Genomic DNA, 12684 nt, shown 5'->3' with positions numbered 1-12684 from the left:
CAACAAACATTCTGTAAAACACATGCACATTTACCTGTTACAAAATGTAATCTATTCATTAGACTGCATGTTGATAATACTTAATTTTGTTAAACCTTCCGTCCGCTTTGAACGTCTTCAACGCGTTAAATAATACGTTAATTAAGTTATTTCATTTACTTAAACAAGTAGAGCAAATCTGTATAATTACGCAAACGATAATAAAATTAGAGATATGTGCCCCTCGATTTCGCCTAAGATATCGATAACATTAAACTCATCTAAACTTATTGTTTTATGATTCAAATCATTGTAAAAAGTTCTAAAAAGTACATTTTATTCACAAGTGAAGTGCTCGTTTGAAAAAATCCGAAATCAAAAAAGTAGTGACCTAAATTATTCGTGAAAAAGTGCAAGAAAAGTGCATGTAAGCTGACATGGTGATTTATGAAATATCCAATGTGTGATAAACGTTAAAGAATGAATATCTAGATATGGATATTGTAAAGATTGTATTTTACTTTATGGATTACATCGAGTTTTGACAGTTCGGAAAGAAACAGTATATTCTAGGTATTATTTTTTTGCTGAATCAGTTAGACACACGCTGTTTTTTCCTTACGGCCCAGCCACGACATTGGTCTAAGCGCGACAGCGGTGAGCGACAGCCATACGTGCGAATGAAAAGTCCCATCGCCGTATCTCGCTCCAATGTATGGCCGCCGCTCACCGCTGTCGCGCTTAGACCAATGTCGTGGCTGAGCCGTTAGTGTAAGGCCTGAATGCTCGGAGAGGAGGAGCGTTTGGCGGGGCGGGCGAGCGTGCGTCCCCCCTCTATGCAACGTCGACTCAGGACACCTGTATGAGCTTCAATTGTTTGACAATTGACATGCACGTCGCACGCACCGGCCCGCAGCACGCCCAATATAAACACGCACGCCTTACACTAATGCTTCATTGTCCGTTAGCGCTAGCAGTGAACTGGCGCGAGATTACCTCGTCGCGACATAGTCTACCCGAACTTATCATTGCCTAATACAATTAGAAAAAGACGTGTGTCCATGTGTCGCGGTGACATGCTGTCACGCCAATCATGTGCTAACCTTGCATAAGTCGCTTTTCAGACAACAAGATTAGAATGTCATGCTTAATATAATAAAGATTCCAATTTCCATCTTATCCTTAGCTATTACCACAGAATATAATAATAGAACAAGTACAGAAGGCTCACTCCTGTGATATTCACAAATTGCCGCCATTCTAAACTGTTACCTACATTAACGAACGGACCGCACGCGAACAGCCGATATTGAATTCTACTCCGTGATTCTATCGCCGCGCTACAAGTACATGCCGGGGACCGCGAGTTCGCGGCCCATTCAGTGGTGACGATCTTCGCGCGGGTCAATTATAGAATTCAATGTCGGCTGCTCGCGTGCGGTCCGTAGGTAAGAATTTAGAATGGCGGCATTTTGTGAATATCAAAGTAGTGAGCCTTCTGTACTTGTGCTATTATATATTCTGTGCCCAAATGATCAAACCCTATAAAGTTATTTTGCCCAGTGAGCTCCTAACTTTGAATTGAAAATGCAACCTTTTAATACACTATAAATCGAAAGTCATTTTGGAGAAGTGACCTGGGGTCGATATCCTTAAAACCTGAATTTTGCTTACTCGAACTTCGTTATCAAGCGAACACAGCGCCAAAATAATTGTAAGTAAGTAATTTCTCTTTCCATTCAATTGGTTTGTGTAAATTAAACTGTTTTAGGCCGATAATATATATCCATTTTTTTGCTGCGACTGGATAAAAATAAACGATACTTGTTTTTGACTTGTATTTCTACATTCTTTTTTAAAATCCTGGTTATTTTTATATCTTTGACAACCGTTCTGGCGTGCATGTGAAACATACACCGTGTTTCACTTAACACTAAAAACCTGAAAACCGTTTGTTCAGAATCGAGAGTAGAATCGATTGAGCTATATCTTGATGGGGGTAATATTTTTTGTTTTAATTTGTATTATTAGTTATTTTTTACGTGCCCATTCTACTAATTCGTAATACAACATTGTGCAAATCACATTGCTAGAGGTTGTATACCTTTTTCAGTATTTAGGGGTATTAATAATGGCTGGTTACGTGGACGATTATTTTTTCCGCTACGAATTTGACGTTGTGTGTCAGTTTACTTTTAATGTTTATCATAAGTCATAACAAATTGAACTCCAACCAAATTACAACCTTGTCATTTTGAATGTTAGGTTTAAATTTGCTTACTGCGATTACCTGTCCAATTTGAAGTTTACTGTGACAAAGCTTAAGTGCTTTACTGTGACATAGCTGTCTATTGTTAAACCTTATGTCGTTGCAGTAACGTACACAAATAAATAGTTTGAAGGTTTATGATGGTAGCTAGCAATTATTTTATTGAGTGTAGAGTTAAAAGTCGAGTAGAGCTGTACAGAAAATGAAAAATTCAATTTAAAAAAATAATAATCATCAGATTAAAAGATGAACACTCTAGACACGTTTGAAAAAATAAAAATCAGTTGGGGTGTCTGAGGTTTTGAGTGATACCGGAAACACGGTGTATATGGGTTCGAATCCCACAAGAACATACACGGTGAAATAAGGACCGTTCTTTGCAGTAAATTTTAAGGTCATAATAAACAAGATTATTATTATATTTGTATTTTGTCCTGGATATAATAACATTGTAGTTATCCCGCGACAGCGCTGCTATATACGTGATATTTAGAGGAGACGCTATAAAAAAAAGAGAAGAAATGACATGAACTGTCACCATGACGTTTCATATTTTCGCGCGCGCTCGATGCGGAATGAAGCAAATAAATAGCTTTCGAGTTTGTATTAAGTTTTTCTTAGTTTTAATCAGTACAATTATGTCCAAAATGGTATTTATTAAGTGCAAAAATGCTGAAATCTCAAAAAATAGCCTGTTTCATACATTTCGACTGTCATGATGCCGCTCATTTCTATGGAACAGCCAAAAATTTTTTGCGATTTCAGCATTGGTCCCATAATAAAGGTTGTTCATTATGACCTCAAAAGTCACTATGCAAAGTTTGGCCGGACCTTTTTATTCCACCCTGTATACACCGTGTTTCACTTAACACCAAAGAGGATCGAGTATTAAAGAGCGTTACTGTCAAAGCAAAATGTGTAATCACAGTGCATAGACTGCCATCTCTCCACACAGGCTTAAAACTTTTGAAACTCAGTTTTGACAATTTGGCCCATATTCTGAGCTTGATATGTTTTAAAATGACAAGTTTTAATATTAGCGCCATCTAGCTGAGCCTACCCCAAAGGTGTAACGCCATCTAGGTCACCACTGCTTTATCTATATGGTACTGAGGTACGTTTTTTTCTTAGACTTTATCCGTCTAGATGGAGTTATATAGGTCTTTGCTTAACACTAAAAACCTGAAAACCGTTTGTCCAAAATCGAGAGTAGAATCGATTGAGCTATATCTTGATGGGGGTAATATTTTTATTTAAATTAATATTATTAGTTATTTTTTATGTGCCTATTCTATTGTATTCGTAATACAACATTGTCTATGTCGCATTGCTAGAGGTTTTTTACCTTTTTCAGTATTTGGGGGTATTAATACTGGCTGATTACTTGGACGATTATTTTTTCCGCTACGAGTTTGACGTTGTTTGTCAGTTTAATCTTAATGTTTATCATAAGTCATAACAAATTGAACTCGTACTTAATTACAACCTTGTCATTCTGAATATTGGGTTTAAATTTGCTTACTGCGATTACCTGTCCAATTTGAAGTTTACTGTCACAAAGCTTTAAAGTGTTTTACAGTGACATCTTAGCTGTCTATTGGTAAACCTTATGTCGTTGCAGTAACGTACACAAATAAATAGTTTTATGGTTTATGATGGTAGTTAGCAATTATTTTATTGAGTGTAGATCTAAAATTCAAGTAGAGCTGTACAGAAAATTTAAAATTCAATTTAAAAAAAGTAACCATCAGATTAAAAGATGAATACTCTAGATGAGTTTAAAAAAATAAAAATCAGTTGGGGTGTCTGAGGTTTTGAGTGATACCGGAAACACATTGTATTTGTGTGATGCTGATGAGCAGTGAGTACAGATATTTATTGTTTATTCCTGTCGTTAATGTCTTTATGAACATATTTAATATTTGTTGTATATTATATATAAATGAATATACAGTTCTTTTAAAATATTTATATAGCAAATTAATATAAAAACTACATTTAAAATTTATACATCGGCACTCATCACCTGAGCTGTCAATTTAATAAAAAAAAGGATTCTTATAAAATATAACGGTCGACAAAATATTATACTTATGGGTAAGAAATTAGGTGTTTGGGAGTGCAGGCAACTTCGTCCATACAATTAATTTAACTTTTCATGACGTTTACTCTATCGAATCTAAGGCTGGCCTTAGGCAGTCTTAACATCACTCTGAAAGATTATTTTTTTTTGGCAGGAAAACCTTAATCATAATATGCTTTGGCATAAATCGTTCCGCAGATTTTATAATATCGAATCTTATGCTGGCATAATGTTAAAGAGCAAAATAATCTTCTAGATTAAGAGTACTTCCGTAGATTTTTGATTGCATAATATTTAGGCGGTAAAAAGTTGTCCATTTTCTTACTATTTCTGTTTGGATAGCGAGTCATGTGTGTTGGGGATACAAGATACCTAACACTCCTCCTCGCTTCGCTCGTCGTCGTACCTAACGGTGCCTCTGGGACCGTATTTCATTTCCTTTTGCTATCGTTGTTTTGTTCATACAAAGTACCTGAGGATATGACATAGCAAATTTGGTAGGACTTATATTCTACAAAATAATAACCTAACCCTAACCCACTTTTCTGCTAGCAGAAAATAATTCTGCTCTATACGATTGTCATGGTATTTTTTTTTGAATACCACGTCGGTGGCAAACAAGCATACGATCCACCTGATGGAAAACGGTCAACGTAACCTATGGACGACTGCAACTCAAGGGGTGTCACATGCGCGTTACCGACCCATTAGAAGCTTATACACTTCTTTTTGCTGTGTACTTATTATAAAATGATTTGGTACGCGTTCCCTCGCTTGCAACTCGCTCGAAAATAGGATGTGAAATATTTAAATACTACCCGTGGTTTACGGGTCTCAAATACAATGTTTGAATAGAATAAACATTTATTCGTGAACACAGGCAAGACAAATTACACATATTAATAACACGACAGAAAGGAATGAAGTGCCACGAAATGGTATCACCTCAGCATGTTGCTGGTGACTTCCAGCGCTGATCTTCCGATGAGACCAACGTTTCCATAAAGAAACGATTTTATATGTATTTTTAAATTAAAGGAAAAATGGAAAATTCACACCTCCGGCAGGACTCGAACCTGCGACCTTTGGCCTTGCCGGGGCCGTCGCGCTTACCAACTGCGCAATATGTAATATCGCTCGCAGATGTTTCTGCGTGATAAAAAAACAGATTTTATATGTGTTTAAAAAAAACCTACTTCCCAATATTTTTTTTTAGTGGCCTCCGCCATTTAAATACTACTTTAAACGATGAGCTAAGTATAATTATTTAGGTGCTAACATCTATATGACTACAAATATTAAAAATCTTACGCTTTACAATACTAGGTGCCAATTATTATTTTAGTCGCCAAAGTATTATTTAATGTTCCTCAGCAATATTTTTGTCGCTTGAAATTTGCTGCCGTTTTTTCAATAATAATGGTGCTTAGTATTTGAGGCTCATGTATTTTTTTTGTCGCCACAATATTAAAACACAGCCAAATTATATTATTGTATGCCCGACATAACTTCCCGTTTAATATTTTAGTTGCCCGGTTAATTATATGCCTATATAAATTATGTATATAATTATATAGTTGTCTTTTTCGCTCGCTCCGCGCTTTGTTCGCTCCGCGATTCGCGCACATAGTCTGGTGACAACGGTGATAAGGAGTACTCTTAAGTAAAGATTAAAAACCGGCCAAGAGCGTGTCGGGCCACGCTCAGTGTAGGGTTCCGTAGTTTTCCGTATTTTTCTCAAAAACTACTGAACCTATCAAGTTCAAAACAATTTTCCTAGAAAGTCTTTATAAAGTTCTACTTTTGTGATTTTTTTCATATTTTTTAAACATATGGTTCAAAAGTTAGAGGGGGGGGGACGCACTTTTTTTTCCTTTAGGAGCGATTATTTCCGAAAATATACATATTATCAAAAAACGATCTTAGCAAACCCTTATTCATTTTTAAATACCTATCCAACAATATATCACACGTTAGGGTTGGAATGAAAAAAAAAATCAGCCCCCTCTTTACATGTAGGGGGGGTACCCTAATAAAACATTTTTTTCCATTTTTTGTTTTTGCACTTTGTCGGCGTGATTCATATACATATTGGTACCAAATTTCAGCTTTCTAGTGTTAACGGTTACTGAGATTATCCGCGGACGGACGGACGGACGGACGGACGGACGGATGGACGGACGGACGGACGGACGGACGGACGGACAGACAGACATGGCGAAACTATAAGGGTTCCTAGTTGACTACGGAACCCTAAAAAAATAAGTATGATAAAAAACCGGTTTGTTTCCATGTAATTACGACTTCAGCTTAATCCTCTTCAGTTACTGAGTTAGACAAAATGATAAGATCACAGATTAGAAATAATCGTGTAGAGATTGCTTATACCCTACCCTACCCTGTTTTTATTGAATTCCGTTAACTTTAAGGGAAGGTACTTTAGGTCAAATACAATTAATTTCTCTAAGAAACTAGCGTCCTACTCATACGGTTATCAATTTATTAAAAAAAAAATTAATTACTGAACACGTGTGTGGAATCCCTTACCACTTCCTTATGTTATTTGTTTTGACATTTTCCATCAGACACTTGACACTGACTTTAATGTTATGATTAAGGTCCTTGCACACTAATTATTTCATTTATTATGTATGGAAAGGAAAAAATTTTTTTTTCGAATTTAACGTAAAGCGATATAATACAGGGAGGTTCCTGATGATGAACCTAACTGCGTGTCGAATTTAACGGAAAACAATAAAAACACGGTGTATTCTCTTTACCCGTAGGCCGTAAAGAGCTATCTTATATATTCAAAACTAAGTACTTTATCTCGCCGGAAATCATGTCTTATCTCTGCTATTCATTAATATATAAGGAAATACAAAATATATTTTTCATCCATTAGTTGGCGCGGTTGGCGTATCCAGTCACCAGAATGACGATATTATCACCAGAGGTAAGCAAAAAAATACTTTTTCCCCTCACTAGCTCGGAAACACGTGTTTTGTCCTTTAATACCAGCGGGTACAAACGCATTTTATCCACTAGTGGGTAAAGTAATTTGACCTTGAATAAAGTCAAAATAACTGCTTTAAAATTGATAAAAGAAGGTGAATCTAGTAATAAAGATGATTTACCACCTATGGAACTGCAGGAAGCAGTGATAAACGCATTTTTTGGGTTGTAGTTTCCTCGCTATAGTGAGGGGAAAAGTTTTGTGTTACGCCGTGGCTTGCGTGGGCGACGGTCGCGCGATGGTCGCGCGACGGCGATGCGACACATACGAAATCAAACCTTATCGATATGGAAGTATGTATGAGACGCGACGACGACGGTCGCGCGACGGTCGCGCGACCGTCGCCCACGCAAGACACGGCGTTACACTCGGGTGCAAATGTATTTTACTTCTCGTTTGTTAAAAAACGACTTTGCCCCCTTGTATAACAAATAAATATTTCTACTCCCGAACTCTGTTATTCGTCATTTACAGAGTCGTGCACAGATCATTAAAACCCTACATATAAGTCTATTGCCCAAACCAAAGCCATTCCGCGCCGGCACCCCGCGCAGTTACGAAATAGTATTTTATGCAACTGGTGGTTAAAAGAGGTCAAAAAAGGCGAGTGGCGTGGGTAACAATTTGAGGCGAAGCCGAAAATTGTTAATAAAGACGCCACGAGCATTTTTTGACTCAGTTGCATACAATACTTTTTCTACGACCAAGCACTTACTTTGAAAGAAAATTATAAATTCAACAAATACCTACTTTAAGTCATCTTAGTTATCTAGTGGACCACCTACCATTTCGAATATGCAGTTTGAGTGCAAACATGAAAATAAAACTGTCTATGGTATGGTTCTTTGAAGCCTGGCCACTAAGACGAATCGAGCCGAGTTGAATCGAGTTCTCATACATTTGAATGCGATTCGACGCGTCGCCAATGATCGCAGCAGAAAACGAACGAGTCTCGACTCTGCGAATGCCAGGCTTTATCTGACATTCTAAGGTTGGCAACAATGTACCTATTTCATACAATATTTTAATTTTCCATGATGAAGTGATTGGTTTGTTAAGTTGGTAGCAATGTATTTACTGAACTTTAACAGCTATATCGTGCTACTGCTACTAAATGTTTTCAGGGTATAGACTAGATAGACTTGTCCTGACATCTTTTATGTAGGGTTTTAAAGTTCTATGCACGACCTTGTAAGTCACGAATAACAGTACGGGAGTAGAAAAAAATTTAAAACTCAGTGTTTGGCTCTGTAACCATGGCAACGCATTGTTATAATGTTCGTTACTGCGCGCGTGCGCGGGAAGCCGGCGGGGGATGGCTTTGGGCAGCTGACTCGAACGCTGGCAGTGCAAACCTTTGCGTCAAAATACAGGAAACAGTGTGAATTTCACGAAAATTATTCTAGAAAACTATTAAAAACTAATTGCATGGTCGTAGAAAAAGTATTGTATGAAACGGTGCTCCCACACCGTTAATATAACATTTAAGAACCGATGTGGGAGCACCATTAACCCTTAATTTGTCAAGACTTTGCTATGTCACTTATGCCAAATGAAACATGCATAGACTTTTTTAAGAGAAACAAAATAGCATGCTTTATTTTTGTTGATGAATTAAGTTTAACATTTTTGTATTAAGTAAATATTCGACTTGATGAACATTTTTTTCCGGGAGACCAGTGTAAGACCTAATGTTTCTTAAAGATATTTTATGAAGTGGAATAAAAACGCAGAATTGAAGTAGGTATTTGAATATTTCAGTGTCTATTGCAGGGCTACACAAGTTGAAAAACATTTGTGTTACTACTAAGTAAAACGTCCCACAATGTCGCTTACGATGGAGATGAGATTTGCTTGTGTCTTTATATGAATAAACTGACAAAGCGGCTTTATAGCAATCGACAAAGTGGGCGCCCCCATGTGGTGGCGGGTTAAGAATTTCACCACCCCCTTTCTTCCCGTGGGTGTCGTAGGAGGCGACTGTGGGATATGGGGTAAAATGTGGCGTAGGCAAAAGGCTGGCAACCTGTCACTGGCAATGTCACAGTTTCGTTTTCTTTTAACCCCTTATTTGCCAAGAGTGGCACTGTAACTTTAACAGTTTCATGTGCTCTGCTACCCCTTTATGGGAAACAGTCGTGATTGTATGTTGTGTGTTGACAAAGTGTGACGTTTTACTAAACACACTAACATTTAAACACAATTTTAATTCAAATTTTAAGTAACAGAGTGATTTTGATATGCACTAAGGCTTTGAGGCACTTTCCCTCCAAGTTTGAGGGGATGACTCTGTTTTTTCATACTTACTGTATTTTGAAATTATTTGAGGGATCTACTCCCTGTTTTTATTGAATTCCATTAACTTTAAGGGATGGTTCTTTAGATCAAATACAATTAATTTCTCTAAGAAACTAGCGTCTTAACTCTTACGGGTATCAAGTTATTAAAAAAATTAAAATAATTACTGAACACGTGTGTGACTTTACCACTTCCCAATGTTATTTGTTTTGACATGTGCCGTCAAGCACTTGACACTAACTTGAATATTATTCTTAAGGGTCTCTCACACTAACTTATTCATTTATTATGTATGAAAACGATGACAATTTTTTTTTGCGAATTTAACTAAAAGTGATATACAGGCTGGTTCCTGATAACGAACCTAACAACGTGTAGAATTTAACGGAAAACAAAAAAAAACACGGTGTATAGACATCTTAAAAAGTCAAGAGTATTTTTGTGAATTTGTGGCGTGTGCCACATAATGTCAGCTTCAGACATTCTAATGATGACAACATTACAGACTTCTCGATAAATTTTGCATTGGTAACCCAGTCATCTTACTTTCAAAATGTGTATCAAGCTTTCGAATAAAAGGAAATACCTAAACTGAAAACTCGTATTTCATTATAGCATTCTAAACGTTTTCTAAAAAGTATATCATCATCCTCCTTGCGTTATCCCGGCATTTGCCACGGCTCATGGCAGCCTGGGTCCGCTTTGACAACTAATCCCAAGATTTGGCGTAGGCACTAGGTTTACGAAAGCGACCGCCATTTGACCTTCCAACCCAAAGGGTAACTAGACCTTATTGGAATAAGTCCGGTTTCCTCACGATGTTTTCCTTCACCGAAAAGCGACTGGCAAATATCAAATGACATTTCGCACATAAGTTCCGAAAAACTCATTGGTGCGAGCCGTGGTTCGAACCCGCGACCTCCGGATCGAAATTCACACGCTCTTACCGCTAGGCCACCAGCGCTTTTTCTAAAAAATAAAGTAGGTATGCAATTTTATTATACATAGATCGTGTACACATTGGAAGTTATTCAAGGACTAAAAAATGGGTATCTCGATTTTCAGTTTCTTTAAATCGAAGTTGTTTTCATAATTATAAGTAAGAATTTAAAATGTACATGTCTGAAAATTGGCTTCATAATTTATAATATAAACCACTTGACTATTTTTTGGTTTCATATTAAGCTAAAATTGGGTATATTGTAATCTCGCGCGAATCATGTCAATCATGTGCTAGTTCTGCTGTGATAATAAAAATGCAATCTCATTGAGTTTTGTTTTTTTTTAGCATCGGTTAGACAAGCAATAGATAAAAATGTGAAGAAAAGTACAAGGACAATAAACAGGACAACAGTTTTTTTTTTTCGAATATCGATATTTACCTGGTCTACGATACGATTGACCTTGCCTCAGTCAACCTGATGCGCTCTCTAATCTAAAAACAGATAATCGTAAGTAATAAACATTTGAAAAAATTCTCTAGACTAACTCTAAATAATAAAAATCTGTTGGGGTGTCTAAGGTTTTCAGTGGCTGGTGTAACACGTTGTATATCACTTTTAATTAAATTAGCAAAAAAATCTTTTTCATCATTTTCATACATAAGAAATTAATTTATTAGTGTGAGAGACCCTTAAAAATATCATTCAAGTTAGTGTCAAGTGATTGACGTCACATGTCAAAACAAATAACATTAGGAATTGGTAAAGGCTGTCACACACGTGTTCAACTATCTTATTTTTTTAATAACTCGATAGCCGTAAGAGTTAAGACGCTAGAGAAATTAATTGTATTTGATCTGTAAGGTTCTTCCTTTAAAGTTAACGGAATTCAATGAAAACAGGGTGCTTAGTAATAATTATTTATGTTTTTATAAATACATTTTTTTATTCTAAACAGACCTGCCAATGTCCCCTCGACGACTCGCCGTCAGTGCTAGCCGATGCTCCACTCTACGGCGGCGCCATACTTTTTATGGTGCTTCTAGAGAAGTACATCAAAGGCCGGTGTGCCATCAACGACCCATGTCGAAGAGTACACTCCGTGGACAATATCGCTGCTGACTACGATTTTATAGTCGTTGGGGGCGGCTCGGCCGGCGCTATAGTCGCTGGGCGACTAACGGAGAATACTACTTTCAATGTGAGTCCTTTACAATGTTACATTATTTGTTAGTTTTTCAGAGAAGTGAATCACGGGACGGTGTGTATCAACGACCCTTGCCGAAGAGTATCCGTGGATAAAGTTGCAGCTGACTACGACTTTATAGTCGTGAGAGGTGGCTCAGCCGGCGCTATAGTCTCTGGGCGGCTAATAGAGAATACTTACTATTTTCAATGTGAGTCCCTTAAAATGTTTCATTGTCAGTAAGTCTGTTAGAGTAGTACATCAAAAGACGGTATGCCATCAAAATGAACTTGCCGAAAAGTAGTTATTTTTTGGTGGTGACAATAGCATTATGGGGCATAATTTCATGATCTTTATTGGTAGAGTTATGGTAGGTCCCAATTAAAACCTTCTTTTAACTTCAGAAATATGCGGTTAAAATATTTCTGGTTCCTTTTGTTACACCGTGTATATTTCAGGTGTTCCTCTTAATATTCGTTAATAATAATAATTTCCCCATATTTTTGACTCAATCCTCTAAAAGTAAAAAAAACTATGACTGTCAGCTACAAAATCGCGGATAATAAATAAAACAGAGATAGAACTGAGATAAGAACTGATGAGATAACTGGATTAAAGTATGTATTATTAAATAATAAATACTATAGGCAGATCACTATCACTATCAGTCACTACGCCTTATAAAACAAAGTTCCTGTCTCATCTGTCTGCGTGTCTGTTTTTTTTTGTTTTTATGTTCACATATGGTAAAACTAAAAAAATAGTGAATGAATTTCTATACGGTTTTTACCTATAAATACAGTCACTCCTATGAAAGTTTAGGTAGGTATAAGTACATATAATTTGTGAATTGGTTGAAATATATTGATTCTTGCTAAGTAAACAAGAAAAAATCGCGGTGGCTAAGGCCGG

The 12684-nt window shown here is 36.7% G+C and overlaps 1 protein-coding gene across 2 annotated transcripts in view; it reads left to right on the top strand.

Annotated features, from left to right (window-relative positions):
- LOC125236231 (glucose dehydrogenase [FAD, quinone]-like) overlaps positions 1–12684 on the top strand; it is a 29073-nt gene that overhangs the window by 4845 nt on the left and 11544 nt on the right. The window contains exons 1-3 of one of the 2 annotated variants that reach the window (XM_048142922.1): positions 509–552; positions 7237–7287; positions 11545–11787. In XM_048142922.1, coding sequence (XP_047998879.1) covers positions 7267–7287; positions 11545–11787 — 264 coding nt within the window. In that variant the 5' untranslated portion in view covers positions 509–552; positions 7237–7266. Of the gene's footprint in view, positions 1–508; positions 553–7236; positions 7288–11544; positions 11788–12684 lie in introns of those variants that run through there. The other variant, XM_048142921.1, reaches the window with a different exon arrangement.

The sequence above is a fragment of the Leguminivora glycinivorella genome, chromosome 19, assembly GCF_023078275.1.
Source record: "Leguminivora glycinivorella isolate SPB_JAAS2020 chromosome 19, LegGlyc_1.1, whole genome shotgun sequence".
In the NCBI taxonomy this organism is placed as follows: Eukaryota; Metazoa; Arthropoda; class Insecta; order Lepidoptera; family Tortricidae; genus Leguminivora; species Leguminivora glycinivorella.
The sequence above is the reverse complement of the archived record's forward strand: the minus strand, read 5'-3'. Positions and strand labels throughout refer to the sequence as shown.